The sequence below is a fragment of the Bombina bombina genome, chromosome 11 (genome assembly GCF_027579735.1).
Source record: "Bombina bombina isolate aBomBom1 chromosome 11, aBomBom1.pri, whole genome shotgun sequence".
In the NCBI taxonomy this organism is placed as follows: domain Eukaryota; kingdom Metazoa; phylum Chordata; class Amphibia; order Anura; family Bombinatoridae; genus Bombina; species Bombina bombina.
In genome coordinates, this window is record NC_069509.1 from 59867962 (window position 1) to 59883665 (window position 15704).

Sequence of the window (15704 nt, forward strand, 5' to 3'; positions counted from 1 at the left end):
ACACTAATATATAATTACCAGCACATGCGGATGGAGATGTTCCGACCAGCTTTCGAACCTCAGGACTATGAGATGGTCGAGCTGTTCCTCAGAAGGTTAAGGATATGGATAGGAGTCAGCAAGGTTAAAGAGGTAATTAGCAAGCAGACAACCAGCTCTTTGGGTCAGGAAATTACTGATATTGACCAATGATTTTACAGAAACTCAGTAATGGTCTATTGTGCGTGATTTTTGCTAATCTGAATCCGGAGAGGATAGGGAGTAGAATTCAGAAGTCTAAGCCTGTAGCAAGCTGCACAGTGATTAATAGATCAGTGCTCATTTATATATGTCCCAAATTGGCCACAGCACAGAAGAAAAGATAAACATACTCACAAGACTTTTCAAAGGGTGTGTTCCTGGACTACAAAGAAATACAAATTTTGCAACTAAAAATGCTTTATAAACATTTATTTTTTTATGTTACATGTTTCAGTACTTAAAGTGATTGTAAAGTTTAATGAATTACTGCCCAGTATCTAAAAAATAATCTTAAAAACAGTTGCACTTTAATTCATTAAACTTTACAAAAGAGCTTTAGTTTGAAAATATTTACCACTGAGTTACGGTAAACCTACCGCCGTTCCTCTGACCGCATCTCCTACTTTATTTAGCACATCTATGATGAATCCAGTTTCCTCCAATCATTGCGTGCCCCATGAGCTGGGCGCCAGATGGGGCACGCAACGATTGGAGGAAGCTGTTTTTAAGATTATTTTTAGATACTGGGCAGTAATTCATTAAACTTTACAATCACTTTAAAGGTACATGAATAAATTACTTTTCAATTTACTTCTATTATCAAATTTGCTTCTTTGTCTTGGTATCCTTTGTTAATACCACTGGGAGCTAGATGAACAGATCAGGTGAGCCAGTGACAAGAGGCATATATGTGCAGTCACCAATCAGTAGCTAACTCCCAGTAGTGCATTGCTGCTACTCAGCCTACCTAGTTATGCTTTTCAACAAAGGATTCTAAAATAACAAAGCAAATTAGGTAGTGGAAGTAAACTGAAAGATTGTTTAAAATGGCATGCTCTATCTTATGCATGAAAGTTTAATTTTGACCTTAACGTTCCTTTAATTGCTCATATATATGATGCATATATAAAAAATAGTTTAATATACCTTTAAGGGAACTGTTCTGTTGGAGATGTTACAGACAAAACACTATTTTCTCTCTCTTTCAGTTCCGACATAAAGTTCGCTTTGAAGGAATGGAACCTCTTCCCTCACGTTCCTCAAGTGACTCCAAATCTCTGCGTGGCCTCACCCTAAGTGCTGCATCTGACACCTCCTCCTCATCATCATTCTCTACTATCTCCAGTCAGCTTGATACTCTGAGCGCCGGGAGCGCCAGGGAAAGGGCCGAGGTTGATGCCAACATCCAGAGGCTGCTGCCTGTGCTAGAGACGCTGCTCTTGCAGTTTGATCTAGTAAATGAAGCCACAGAGGAAGTGTACCATATAGAACGTGGTCTTGAAGTTCTACAGTCGAGAATGGCCAAGAGAAGAAGTCCACAGACCAAAACAAATGGAGATCACCAAGCCCGGAGAAACCATTCCAAGCCTTTGCTTACCAGCAGAACTCAAGATAACCCTTGCGCACAAACACAAAATCTGAATCCTGATGCAAACAGCTGGGGACGAAAGCATCCTAAGCTTGATCCAAGACCATCATCTGCCTCTAAGGAGACCTCGGCAACAAGTAAAGCAACGGGAGAAGAGCCGGCTCTTATCCCTATGCAGATTACATACTCTGCCCAAACCAAGAAGAGGCGGTCAGTGCGAGCCAACAACAGAGTGCACCCCAGTGTAACTTAGCAGGAATACTCATTTCCCCCCCCCACACACACACACTTTTTGGGTCATATCCAATTTGGTAAATATGGAAAGATTCTGGATCCAAGGTTTGGAAAAGGCTTGCCAGAGAAATGTTTCCTAATAAGACTTTAGATTATCCCTCAAAGGGAATATTTTGCAGCAGTCTTTCCTTTGTCCAGTTTCAAGACAACCAACAGTGTTTGTTCTTAGCATAACCTTGATAGGGCCCTGGTGGCTCATGGTTTTAAACCTACCCTGCTATAAGCCCTGGTGGCTCTAAAGCTGCAAGCGTATCCTGTTATAAGCCCTGGTGGCTACAGTGACCCCATTTCCCTACAGGCCCAGGTGGCCTGTGATCTTAGATATGGCTTCAATGGGCCCTGGTGGCCCATTCTTTGTATGAGGCTTCTAGATAGGCAGCAGGCTGCCCAGAATAAACTACACATTATCTTAATGGTGCTCTTGGGCTGGAGATTGGAAAAATTGAGTTACTAAATACCACTTCCAGTGTTCACAGAAATGCTGAAGTGCTATAGAAGTTATTCAGAGTCCATCAGAATTCTGGAGATGCTTCTTGCAACATACTGATGGTGCTTTTAAAGGGAGCGGAGAGGTGTGTCCTGAGGTTGATATTAAAACAGGCTCGGGATCATCATCCTTTCTGATCTCAGTGTCTAAATTTTTCAGGGTGCTGCTAAAGCTTCCCATTCCCCCCAAAATCCTGGTCTCAAATGTGAGACTTAAGACCTCATGAAGCACTTAGGGAACAAGATTTTTTTTTTATATGAAAATGCCTTATTAGATTACTTAAGTTTTATACAGACTATATTACAGAACACAGCACTAAACTTTGCCTTAATGTCACATCTGAGTTTACATGACACATCTTCTTCCTTTTATGTGGAAATGAAATAAACCTCACCTTCATGGAGTGATCAAGAATGGAAATGGAAGCCCAGTAGATAGGATTTGTAAAGAATAACTATGCACAATGAGAACATTATCCACTAGAGGGTTCGTAATGACAAAGAGATGATAGGATATGCATAAAATATCTGCTGTTTTACTACTAAGCTTTCATATATTTGCAACACTTTGTATCTACTCTGAAGGATTTAAGAAAACTCACATTATTACAAAGAAGGATCGAAGACAAGACGTGAACCCTAAACTCACAGGCTATGCTAAACATGGCGGTCGTGCTAGCTAGCTGTGCGTTTTCTAGACACCGGGTAGTTACAAAATAATAATAATGTATTACCTTTTTTCTTTTTGAATGTATTGTCATTATCAAATATCTATATATAAATATATATATATATAATTTGTTTATATTTTAATTTAGCTGTTTGCATGGAGCGCCTCGCACTTTACAGAAAGCTTTTTATCATGTTGTTAGAACAGAATCAGATAACAAAAACAGAAGGTAATTAATCTGGAAGGAAATTGCTGAGCTGTGAATAATTTCCCTCTTCTGCGCTGCCCTGTTAATAAGCAGTGCTTAAAAGTAGGACAGCCAAGAAGTCCCTATATCTTATGATGGCCTAATGCCGCTTTTTAATTCCAACATTGTTAATAAAATGCTGTCCCAATGCATAAGGTGAAACTAGTAAAGAAAAGTGACCAAATAACATATTTCAGATTTCTGTAGGTTCAGTTGTTCTTAAACCCCCTCCTCACCAGGCCACCAATCAAAGTGAAGTTGAATCCATGTTAGAGCCCTCCTCTTAATACTAGAGAGACTAAGAAAATTGACAAATTATACAGTAGGGACATTTTATTTTACAATTTGATATAGTTTGGTACAACAAAATTCTTCATTAAATCATCTTCATTAATACATTCAACACCTTTCCAAAATCTGTGACTTCTACTTCTCATTGAAGGTGAAATGTCCACAGCACTGTAAGTCATAAGATATTTATTGCAACATACAAGACCAGTAAAAGTGTGACGTTTTGGGCTCAAACACCCTTAATCATGCAAGACTTCACAATACACATGTGACACCTTTTAAGTGTCCTTCAACCAATACAATTAATCCTTCAATTAACCATTTATGATTTTTACCAAAAAAGAAAACATCTTACATATTATGTACACAAGTTAAAAACAATTTCCTCTCTCTGTTAAACTTATTTGACTGTCTGCAGCATAAGGATTACGTATTTATATGACATATTATTGAAACTATATATCAAACTAAAGAGATACATCATGCAAAAGAATACAACCTGAAAGAGAGAAAGACAAGTAAAATTAAAGAAATACAGAAAGGTCAAAATCCCTATTGAAGCCATTAGGATGCGTGGAATTGAATCTATGTATCCAATATTCCGCCTTTTGTTTGAGCAATTTCTCCCTCCCTATCTCCTCCTGCCCTGGGAATATCAACATGATCGATGATCTGCCATCTTATTTGATTAATTTGATGACCCCTCTCAACAAAGTGGCATGCAAGGGGTTGCTTGTTTATCGCCTTTTCTAGTGTTGGACCTATGTTGATTAAGGCGCTCTCTCATTTGAAGAGTAGTTTCACCTATGTAATTTGTGGCACACGGACACTTAATTAAATACACCACAAATGTTGATTCACATGTGTAAAAAGATCAGAGGGCGAGTAAAATAATCCCCTTTAATGACAGAACTACAATGTGTGCAACCCAGGCATGGGAAATTGCCTATATTTTTCTTAGTGATATATCTAGTCTTATCTTTAATATTGAAACCTAAATCAGTTCTTACTAACATATCTTTCAAGTTTCTAACTCTCTTATAGGCCATCATGGGAACTTCCTGGAGTGACTCCACTCCCTTATTGCAACTTTTCCTAATATGCCAATATTTTTTTTAATAAATTGTTAAATAAACACAAATTTTTTCCTTTTTATCCATCTTTGGCTTAGTGTAAAATTTCTCTTTCTGGCTAATATTATTAATTTATTTTGCAATAAGTTGCTTAGGATAACCTCTTTGTAGGAATTTTTTACCCATAACATCAATTGACTACGAGGGAGAGAATTCTTAAGGGCAGGATGATGAAAGCTCTCGTATTGTAATAGAGTATTTCTGTCAGTATCTTTGGAATAAATGTCTATACATAGAACATTGTTATGCTTATATACCAAAGTATCAAGAAATGTATTTTTTTTTCTTCACTAGAATTAAGTGTAAACTCTAGACCATTAACTTCCATATTTAACTGTTGAGCAAATAATATTAAGGAGTCCATGTCACCCCACCATATGCCAAATATATCGCCACAGTGAGAGTAAAGACATTAAAATATCAAATACATCAACATTATTAGTAAAGTCAAAATTAAACTTTCATGATTCAGATAGGGCATGCAATTTTAAACTTCTTTCCAATTAACTTTTAGCATCAAATTTGCTTTGTTCTCTTAATATTCTTGGTTGAAAGCTAAACCAAGGTAGGCTCATATGCTAATTTCTAAGCCCTTGAAGGCCGCATCTTATCTCAGTGTATTTTGACAGTTTTTCACAGTTAGGCCATGCTAGTTCATGTGCGCCATATAAATAACACTGCGCTCACTCCTGTGGTGTTATTTTTGAATCAGCACTGATTGACTCAAATCAAGTCTGTCAAAAGAGCTGAGAAGGTAATCACAGAGGTAAAAAGTGTATTACTATAACAGTGTTGGTTATGCAAAACTGGGGAATGGGTGATAAAGGGATTATCTATCTTTTTAAACAATAAACAATGTCAAATAGACTGTCCCTTCAACTAAACAAGAGGACAAGAGAAGAATATTAAACGTCTGAAATGAAGATTTTACTTGTAAAAAATAAGGGAAAAAATGTTCTAAGAGCAGATAAATAACGGAGCCTGGGAGACTAAAAAGGTTTAGGCAAATAATATAATAAAATATAATATATTGGAGTACACCCTGCACGTAAGCAGGACTAAGGGGTGCGGTCTGAAAACATATACTTTAAAGGTATGCACTACTCTAAAATGTATTGAGTTTGCCCATTAGTATAAGTCTAATTATTCTTAAGTTTGTCTTATTCATTTTCCAGACTATCTTAAATATCCATAAATAAAAAGAGAGAAGTGCTCAACCTGGGAACGAACAATAGCATAATAGCTTGTTCTATGGCTAGTTACCACCCAAGAAGCAGCCTCTTTTTGCTCAACATGTGCCTTTCACAGAGAAGAACTTTCCTGAAGCATATCAGTCTGATCCTGACTTCACAGTGCAGTCCAGCCCCGAAATACCAGGCAATCCCTTTCTGAACGAGAGAAACAGCAAAACCCCAGACGTACGTTTCGGCCTATTGTGGGCCTCGTCAGTGAGGTGCAGCCATATCCCTCTAGGCACACTGAGCAACGGGTCCACGTCTGGATTCCCGCATCACACTTAGGGAGACTTCCCTAAGTGTCATAATTTGCATAAATAAAAAGAGAGAAGCGCTCAACCTGGGAACGAACAATAGCATAATAGCTTGTTCTATGGCTAGTTACCACCCTAGAAGCAGCCTCTTTTTGCTCAACATGTGCCTTTCACAGAGAAGAACATATCTGAAGCACATCAGTCTGATCCTGACTTCACAGTACAGTCCAGCCCCGAAATACCAGGCAATCCCTCTTTGAATGAGAAAAACAGCAAAACCCCAGACGTACGTTTCGGCCTATTGTGGGCCTCGTCAGTGAGGTGCAGCCATATCCCTCTAGGCATACTGAGCAACGGGTCCACGTCTGGATTCCCGCATCATGCTTAGGGAGACTTCTCTAAGTGTCATAATTTGTTTTTTTCCATATTTATTGGAAGCTTATTCCATGAATTAAAACAGAGAATTTGACAATTTATTTAGTAGCATTCTTGGCAGCCAGAAAAATGCCTGGCTCTGTTTAATTCTCTGCAGTAGTTTAAAGGGACATAAACACCTTTTAGAATGTTATGTATCAATAAATTAACATATCAGCTAAGTGTGAACACTTTATGAATACATTAACACCTAGCTTGCTGCAATTGCTTTTTAGTGATCAACCCTCCCCACACACCACCACCGTTTGCCTTATTTGAAGGAGGCCAATCCAGACATCCTACTGGATCAGTAAAGGGACTCTAAACTGGAGTATACAAGAGTAGCCACAGTAATTATGTTAGCAATACTTGTATTGCTTTGCATGATCAATCTTATCACTTCTGCTGAAGCCCGTTAGACTTGTCTGCAGCATGCACTTCCAATTCTCGACTGGAAAACCACAATTTTTATAGTTTAAAGGACATTAAACACTTCTTGCTTTTGTGTAGAATTATGCTTGTCCGATATTTCCTGGTAAGGCCAAAAAAACAAATGCTGTAGCATCCAAACGCTGCAAAACAAGTTCCGGCAGTTTGCAACATTTAAAAAAAAAAAAAAAAACAACTAGGTGACAGATTTTGCTTTTTTGGTCATAGGGGAAAAAAATATATTTTTTTAGACAAAAAACAAGCAGTATTTAACTGCTTCACGGTGTATGCCATCCTAATAGCGCTGAGCATTGACGGTGTTAGGACAGCATGGAACGTCCTACCTTATATGGCGTTCTGCACCCTCCTCCTTTTAGGGAATGGAAAATCTGACCGGGGGCTTTCCTAGCATCGTAAGCAGTCCCCCATGATCCAATCCTGGCCTTGAAATCACGTGATCGCATCGATAATCGCGTTCATTTTTCCAGCAAGTGTTTACATCGGAACAAAAGTCAAACACTTGCCCCCGGCGATAAGGGGTTACTGTCCCTTTTAAATTACAGACAAAATGGAAAAAACAAATAATTAAGGTAACATTTCATATAACCGTTTCAGTGTTTTTTCAAATAACTTTATATAGATGACATTTAAAAAAAGCAATAACAAACATGATGCTGTTTATTTTGTGAATGGAGAGAGGAATTATTCACAGCTCAAGCAAAAGGTTTTTCTTCAGTAACCTGCAAATCTCACTTACAGGTTAGAAATGTGTATATTTTTGGAAGAATTGCTATATTTTCATAGCGTTGTAAGCAATGAGCGACCATGTAGGTAACGGTACAGAGCACAAATATCTCTAGATTTATTTAAATGGTTTATTGCGTGCTCTATCTTTGTATATATTTACATATTTTAGATTTTCATTGGACCTGCGTTTCTGATAAATTATAAACTATTATATATGCAGGTAACATCCTCCTGTCTCCTGAAAACTAAAACAGTGAAAATACTTCATTTATCTAGGAAAATCAGAGCAAATGCTAAAACAAATACACACTATTATTGAATGCAATGGCTAGTTAAAGGGACATTTTTTTCTTTCATGATTCAGATACAGCATGCAATTTTAAGTAACTTTCTAATTTACTCCTATTATCAATTTGTCTTTGTTCTTTTGCTATCTTTATTTAAAAAGCAGGAATCTGATGCATAGGAGCCGGCCCATTTTTGGTTGAGAACCTGGGTTATGCTTGCTTATTGGTGGCTAAATGTCAGTGACCAATAGGCAAGCGCTATCCATAGTGCTGAACCTAAAATGGTCTGGCTGCTAAGATTTACATTCCTGCTTTTTAAATAAAGATAGCAAGAGAACAAAGAAAAAATTATAATAGAAGTAAATTAGAAAGTTGCTTAATATTTCATGCTCTATCTAAATCATGAAAGAAAAAAATGTGGGTTTAGTATCCCTTTAAAGCACATCGTAACCAAAACTAGCAGGAAATAGATCAACTTCCTGTTGGAGGTCGAAACTAGAAACATTGCAAACAAGTAGGTGATAAGCTACCCAGTTCTCACAGCCTTAAAAGGACATTAAACACTAAATACCTTTTACAAGCATAGTATTGAATTTATTCCCCGCCTCTCTCTAGTCATGAGTGCCACTATGTTGAAATCAGTCTTTTCACTACATTCCAGTGCTGATGTATTTGCATTTGTGCAGTAACTCCCTCAGATACCCACAATGTAACCTAGGTTCCAATATGGCTGCATCAATGATTAGATAGAGGTGCATGAAGTGTATTTAGTGTGTAATGTCCCTTTAAGTAAGAGGGGTCATTAGAGTACACCAGCTTGCAAATATATTTTTCTTTAAAAAAATAGATAAATACATTTTTTAAAAAATCCCTTGAAAACATTTTTGTTAATGTAGATGCATTCAAAAGACAGGAGGGGAGCGAGGAAAATATAATGCAGATAAATGCATATCTAAGCTGCTTTGTTATTTAATATATTTGATTTATTTTGTATATTGATAATATAATTATCTTGCCTTTTTGCCAGTGACTTTATAAATTGCTACAGTTAAGGTAACATTTTTAGCTTTAGGTGATGAATGTAAGTTGTATGCTATTTCTGTAAATTTGTTTTGTACCATTAGAGAGAGGATGAAAATTGCTTTTTGAAATGGATTATTGACAGACGATAATAGTTACTTTTGAATCGATTAATCTGAGTGGATATTTGATTTTTTTTTTTTAAGTTGAATATTTCCCATAATTTCAGTTTCTAAAAATCGAAACTTATTGTGTAGCAGATTAGTCTGTCCTTTTCCTGTGTTTCCTATTTAACTTTTTTTTAAAAAAAAAAACATTTATGTATATATAAAAAATTCTCATCACTGCATTTTGTAATACAGAATTGTTAGACCCTGGTTACCAGCAACCCTGAAATAAAATATACAACGATAGAATATTAGTGTGATAAAAAAAAACCCAGCGATATATGCTTGGTCAATTCCTTTAAAGGGACTTGATACCAAACTTTTTTCTTTCATGATTCAAATAGAGCAGCAATTTTTAAAAACGTTCTAATTTACTCCTTATAGCAATATTTCTTCGTTCTCTTGGTATCTTGATTTATAATGTAGCCACCAACCAGCAAGTGCTACCCAGCTGCTGAACAAAAAATGGGCTGGTTTCTAAGTTTACATTCCTGCTTTTTCAAATAAAGATACCAAGAGAACGGAGAAATAATTGATTATAGGAGTAAATTTGAAAGTTGCTGAAAATTGCGTGCTCTATCTGAATCATGAAAGAAAAAAAGTCGGTTTCATATCCCTTTGATCAAGTGCTGTATGACTGTATACATTGCTATGTGTATATTTTAACATCCATAATTGAAAAAAATCAAGCAAAAAACATCTTTGATAACCTGTGCCAGACATACACCAGAAATTTGCCTAGTTGTGTGAAAAACCCAATGCAGAACAAAATTCAGTAACCTTAAAGGACATGGAAGTTATCAATAAAATGTATCTCTTGGTATCCTTTGTTGAAGATTCTTTCATGAGTATACTGAGGAGTGTGCTTATCTTGAGCACTCTAGAACATCAGTGTTTGCAGCAATATTTTAACAATGTTATACATTGTTGCAAACAGGGTTTGTGTACTTACCTGGGAATGTTTTCACAGAAACAAGATTTCAACAAGGAATACCAAGAGAGAAGTAAACTTCCAGTAAGTGGAAAAGGCTTTTCTTTTTTAATTTGCATGCTGTATCTTAACCATTTTGCTAATGTCCCTTTAAATTACACTAAAACATAAACAGCTGTTTTGTCATTTTTTTTCTTCTTCTACAGAGAATCCTGGGATGTTCATATAAATTACAATAGAGCTTTCATTGGCAAAAAAAGTACTCAAAATATTAGTTCTGACATAAGAGTTTAATTCCTTGGTTAACAGACTATTGTCTATCAACACTCTAAGACAGTCACAGAGTTAAAGGGATGTGAAGCCCAACATATTTCTTTCATGATTCAGATAGAACATATAATTTTAAACAAATTTCCAATTTGCTTCTATTATCAAATTTGCTTCATTCTCTTGGTATCTTTTGTTGAAGGAGCATCAATGTACTACTGGGAGCTAGCTGAACAAATCAGGTGATCCAATGACGAGGGGCATATATGTGCAGCCACCAATCACCTACTATCTCCTAGTAGTGTTGCTCCTGACCTGAGCCTACCTAGGTATGCTTTTTAGCAAAAGATACCAAGAGAACAAAGTAAATTGTTTTCAGTCTTAATTACTCAATATTCTAAGAATTACATTTGAAATGACATGGAGTGGCAATCTATTATAGTTTACAAAATAAAATGAATGGGAAAACAGGAAACAAATTGCTTTTTTTTTAAATTTCTGTTTGACAAAATCCAATTGATGGCTGCATTAGATGTCCAATGTCAATATGTGTGCAGGGAAAGTGTTGCAAGCTTTAGGTTGGCTATTTTCTGTATTGCTGGCATTTTATGTAATAGCTTATTTATTGCCTGGAAGTGTTCTCTCTCTCTGCAGAGATTAGGTTATGTATGGAAGCACCATGCCTAGTAAATGAAGGATTTTATGCTTAACCTATTGTTGCATTTTTGTTTGTAAACGCTTTTCTTGGAAGACAAAGTCTCTGAATAAAGTGGACTGCTCAAGGAATGTTAGTCTGTTTGTCTTTTGTATATTTATCTTTTGTAAAAATGTATTGTATTTATTTGTATTTTGTATACTTAACCCCTTCACTCCGTTAGGATGTTCCATGCCGTCCTAACAGCGCTGGGCTTTAACGCCGTTAGAACGGCATGGAACTTCCTACCATATAAGGCACCCTTTGACGAAGGCGAGGATCGATGTGAACACTATTGTAACACCACAAAGGGGTTAAAGGGATATAAATCTGTTTAATTACTGTAATAAAAAAGCAATATGCATTAATCATTATTTTAAAAGGATTTTACCTTTTATTTCTTTTTTTAACTTCATTTGTGCCGTGTCCATTACTTCCTGTTTCAGCCCCACAAGGGAGCTGTGGTCTCTACAGGAAGCTTATCTAGCATGATATAATTTTAGAGTAACATGAGCTGGCTTACTATTCAGTGAATGCTAGAGAGACAGAAGGTCCATTCTTGCCCATGCTTAGAAGTGGCAGAATGCAACGTAAATTCTCAGCATGTTTACTCACTTATCTAGCTGCAGGCAGTGGCTACAGTGAGAATTTCTGCAAGAAAATAAGTAAGTTTTCAGGGGTTTTTTAACACCTGTTTATTTTTATGTTTACTTTGATTTAATATATATTTTTTAGTAAAGAAGTACCATTTTATATCCTGTTATGTAATCTTCTGTATATCTATAAAAGTTTTGATTATTTCATTTTATAAATAGGTAATATCAATCTGGAATTATCCTTATCGCAATTTTGATTAATTTATCTTCTCTCAAGATGGGTAGTGAAGGGCAATGTCAACCAATTGAAACAGAGCACATACTGAATTAAAGGGACAAATACCTGTCAATGTATCATGTATCGGTTATCTATAAGATTTATCATTATCTGTTATCTAATTATATTATTAGCACTGCTGGGGTGCAGGTAGGGTTGCCACCCGTCCCTTAAAATACAGAACACTTATAAGTTACACATGCTGCAGGGTGTGCAGGGAGGAATATGAATAGTGCTGTCCAGAAACACAATACATGTTCCACCCTGCACACCCTGCAGCATGTGCAACTCATACGTGTCCAGGAAAACATGGCTGAGGTGGCAACCCTAGGTGCAGGAACTATTTTTCTGCCATACAGCAATGAATAATGAGTTTTTGAAAAATCTTTATTAAAGGGCCATGATACCCAAATGTTGAAACACTTGAAAGTGATGCAGCATAGTTGTAAAAAGCTGACTAGAAAATATCACCTGAGAATCTCTATGTAAAAAAGAAAGATATTTATTTTTTAAGACACAATGAGTCCACGGATCATTTTAATTACTAATGGGATATTCACCTCCTGGTCAGCAGGAGGAGGCAAAGAGCACCACAACAGAGCTGTTAAATAGCTCCTCCCTTCCCTCCCACTCCAGTCATTCTCTTGCCTACGTTAGTGATAGAAAGAGGTAAAGTGAGGTGTTAGAATTCTTCAATCAAGAGTTTATTATATTTAAAATAGTGCAAGATTGTGCTGCTTTGTCCTAGGGTGTAGCCGTAGTCCATATCAGTCTCTTCAGTAGAGCATTGGTGGCTTTAGAGCAATGGGAACTTGTGGGACATAATTCTTACTGCGCCTCCCATATATTATTGCTATAAGTAGGAATGGTATGTAGTTGACAACGCCAAAGAATAACGGAGTACTGGCTCAACTTCTAGAAAACGGCCGCCCAATACGGCCATTGTAAGTTACGGCAAGAGATGGAAAAAATTAAGAAGGAGCGCCAAACAAAGAGGCTGTAGTACTTATAACGTAGTTTAAAAATGCTAATGACTTAACCTTATCTTTCTAAATAGCACTTGGACTAAACAGGTTAGGATAAAGGATTATCCCTATAGGTTAGCAGTAATGTATGAGGAAAAAAGAATTATTCCATATAATCAGTGGATGTCTGGTTAATAGGCTAGCCACTAGTTAGATAGGAAATGAATCACTCAAAAATATATGTTTGAAAATATATTTGATACAATTATAGATGAGTTCAGATAAAAATAATATATATATTATCAGGTTAACAAACACAAATTAGAAGATCATCTCATGGTATCTGTAAGACTAGTATGTTCGCAGTAACAATAAGTGGATTTTGAAAAACCAATAAATATAGTGATACAGTGTATCAGTGTGAAAACGACGGTAAAGAAAGAACACTCGTTAAGTGTGGATAGCAGACGTACAAAGTATCAGTGTAAGAATTGAGGATTAAGAAAGAACACTTGTGTGTAAATAGCAAGAAAAAAGAGAACGTTGTTAGAGAACGTTACTGAAGAATACACTTCCAATGTGCAAAATACAAAAGAGGAATGAGCTGCTTAGCGTGACGGATAAGAGTCAAGCATAGAAGCTATTAAGCAACGTGCTTAGAATAGATACTTATTGTGACTATATAAGTAAAAAGCGTTAACACTAATGTAACTGCGTGAAAGGAAAGGAGTTTATATCCAATACTATTATGAATAATGGATATTGTAATCAATATTCATGGAGTTATATATAATGGATATGGTAAGTATCCAGCAAAAAACACAGTTTAGTGTGCGAAAGATCAGTGTATAAAGGTGGGTACAATAGGTAATTTTTAAAAAATGGAGGAGACAGCGCTCCTTTGGTTAATCACTGGTAAATAGTATGACGACAGGAGAATAGGCAAAATATTACAACCATGTATAAGTGGATTGGCCAATCCAACACAAATATGTGATATCAAAACAGCTGTTAGATATATTATACAATGAAATTTTAATTTATAAACACATAGATAGAGACTGCCTTATTAGGGCAAAATTTGTGATGACGATATACAACCCAAATTTAAGGCTTTAGGGGATAAAAGTTCAAAATAAAGTCCTATGTGGAATCCTATGTATCCAAGAGGACAGTCAAAAATGAAATGGATCCATACGGCAGATATCCAAACGGCCGATATCCAATTCGACAGGCAAGTTGTTGATGGAATATTTAGCCAAGGATTTATAAAGGCAAATATCTCTGTTAACCTGTTTGAGAAAGAAAAAGCGACTGGCAAAGCGAACAATACTCCAAAAAAGAATAGGAGTTATGCTTACTCTCCCTGACAGACCAGCCCGAATATTTGCTATAGATAGGTAAGCATAACTCCTATTCTTTTTTGGAGTATTGTTCGCTTTGCCAGTTGCTTTTTCTTTGCCATCACAATTAATTTTTATTTGCCATCACAAATTTTGCCCTTATAAGGCAGTCTCTATCTATGTGTTTATAGTAAAAGAAAAAAAAAATTCTGACATTATTCATATTTTTATTGTGGTTTTAAAATTTCATTGTATAATATATCTAACAGCTGTTTTGATATCACATATTTGTGTTGGATTGGCCAATCCACTTATACATGGTTGTCATATTTTGCCTATTCTCCTGTCGTCATACAATTTACCAGATATTAACCAAAGGAGCGCCGTCTCCTCCATTTTTAAAAAATTACCTATTGTACACACTTTTATACACTGATCTTTTGCACACTAAACTGTGTTTTTTGCTGGATACTTACCATATCCATTATATATAACTCCATGAATATTGATTACAATATCCATTATTCATAATAGTATTGGATATAAACTCCTTTCTTTTCACGCAGTTACATTAGTGTAATGCTTTTTACTTATATAGTCACAATAAGTATCTATTCTAAGCACGTTGCTTAAAGGGACAGTCTACACCAGAATTGTTTTAAAAGATAGATAATCCCTTGTTTACCCATTCCCTAGTTTTGCATAACCAACACAGTTATATTTATATATTTTTTACCTCTGTGATTATCTTGTATCTAAGCCTTTGCAGACTGCCCCTTTATTAGTTCTTTTGACAGACTTGCAGTTTAGCCAATCAGTGATGGCTCCCAGGTAACTTCACGTGCACGAGCACAGTATTTTCTATATGAAAAACATGAACTAACACCCTCTAGTGGTGAAAAACCTGTTAAAATGCATTCTTAAGAGGTGGCCTTCAAGGTCTAAGAAATTAGCATATGAACCTCCTAAGTTAAGCTTTCAACTAAGAATACCAAGAGAACAAAGAAAAATTGGTGAAAAAAGTAAATTGGAAAATTGTTTAAAATTACATGTCCTATCTTAATCATGAAAGGTTTTTTGGACTAGACTGTCCCTTTAATAGCTTCTATGCTCGACTCTTATCCGTCACGCTAACCAGCTCATTCCTCTTTTGTATTTTGCACATTGGAAGTGTATTCTTCAGTAACATTCTCTAACGTTCTCTTTTTTTCTTGCTATTTACACACAATAAGTGTTCTTTCTTAATCCTCATTTATTGTTCTTACACTGATACATTGTACTTCTGCTATCCACACTTAACGAGTGTTCTTTCTTTACCGTCGTTTTCACACTGATACACTGTATCACT

At 36.0% G+C, this 15704-nt stretch overlaps 1 protein-coding gene across 1 annotated transcript in view; it reads left to right on the plus strand.

Moving 5' to 3' along the window:
* The window catches only part of PKD1 (polycystin 1, transient receptor potential channel interacting), a 302520-nt gene extending 297782 nt beyond the window's left edge, over window positions 1-4738 (plus strand). Inside the window, exons 46-47 of the mRNA XM_053694512.1 lie at window positions 1-132; window positions 1230-4738. The exon at window positions 1-132 is cut by the window's left edge and continues 183 nt beyond it. Coding sequence (XP_053550487.1) covers window positions 1-132; window positions 1230-1862 — 765 coding nt within the window. The 3' untranslated portion in view covers window positions 1863-4738. The remainder of the gene's footprint in view (window positions 133-1229) is intronic.
* Window positions 4739-15704: the final 10966 nt, after the last annotated feature.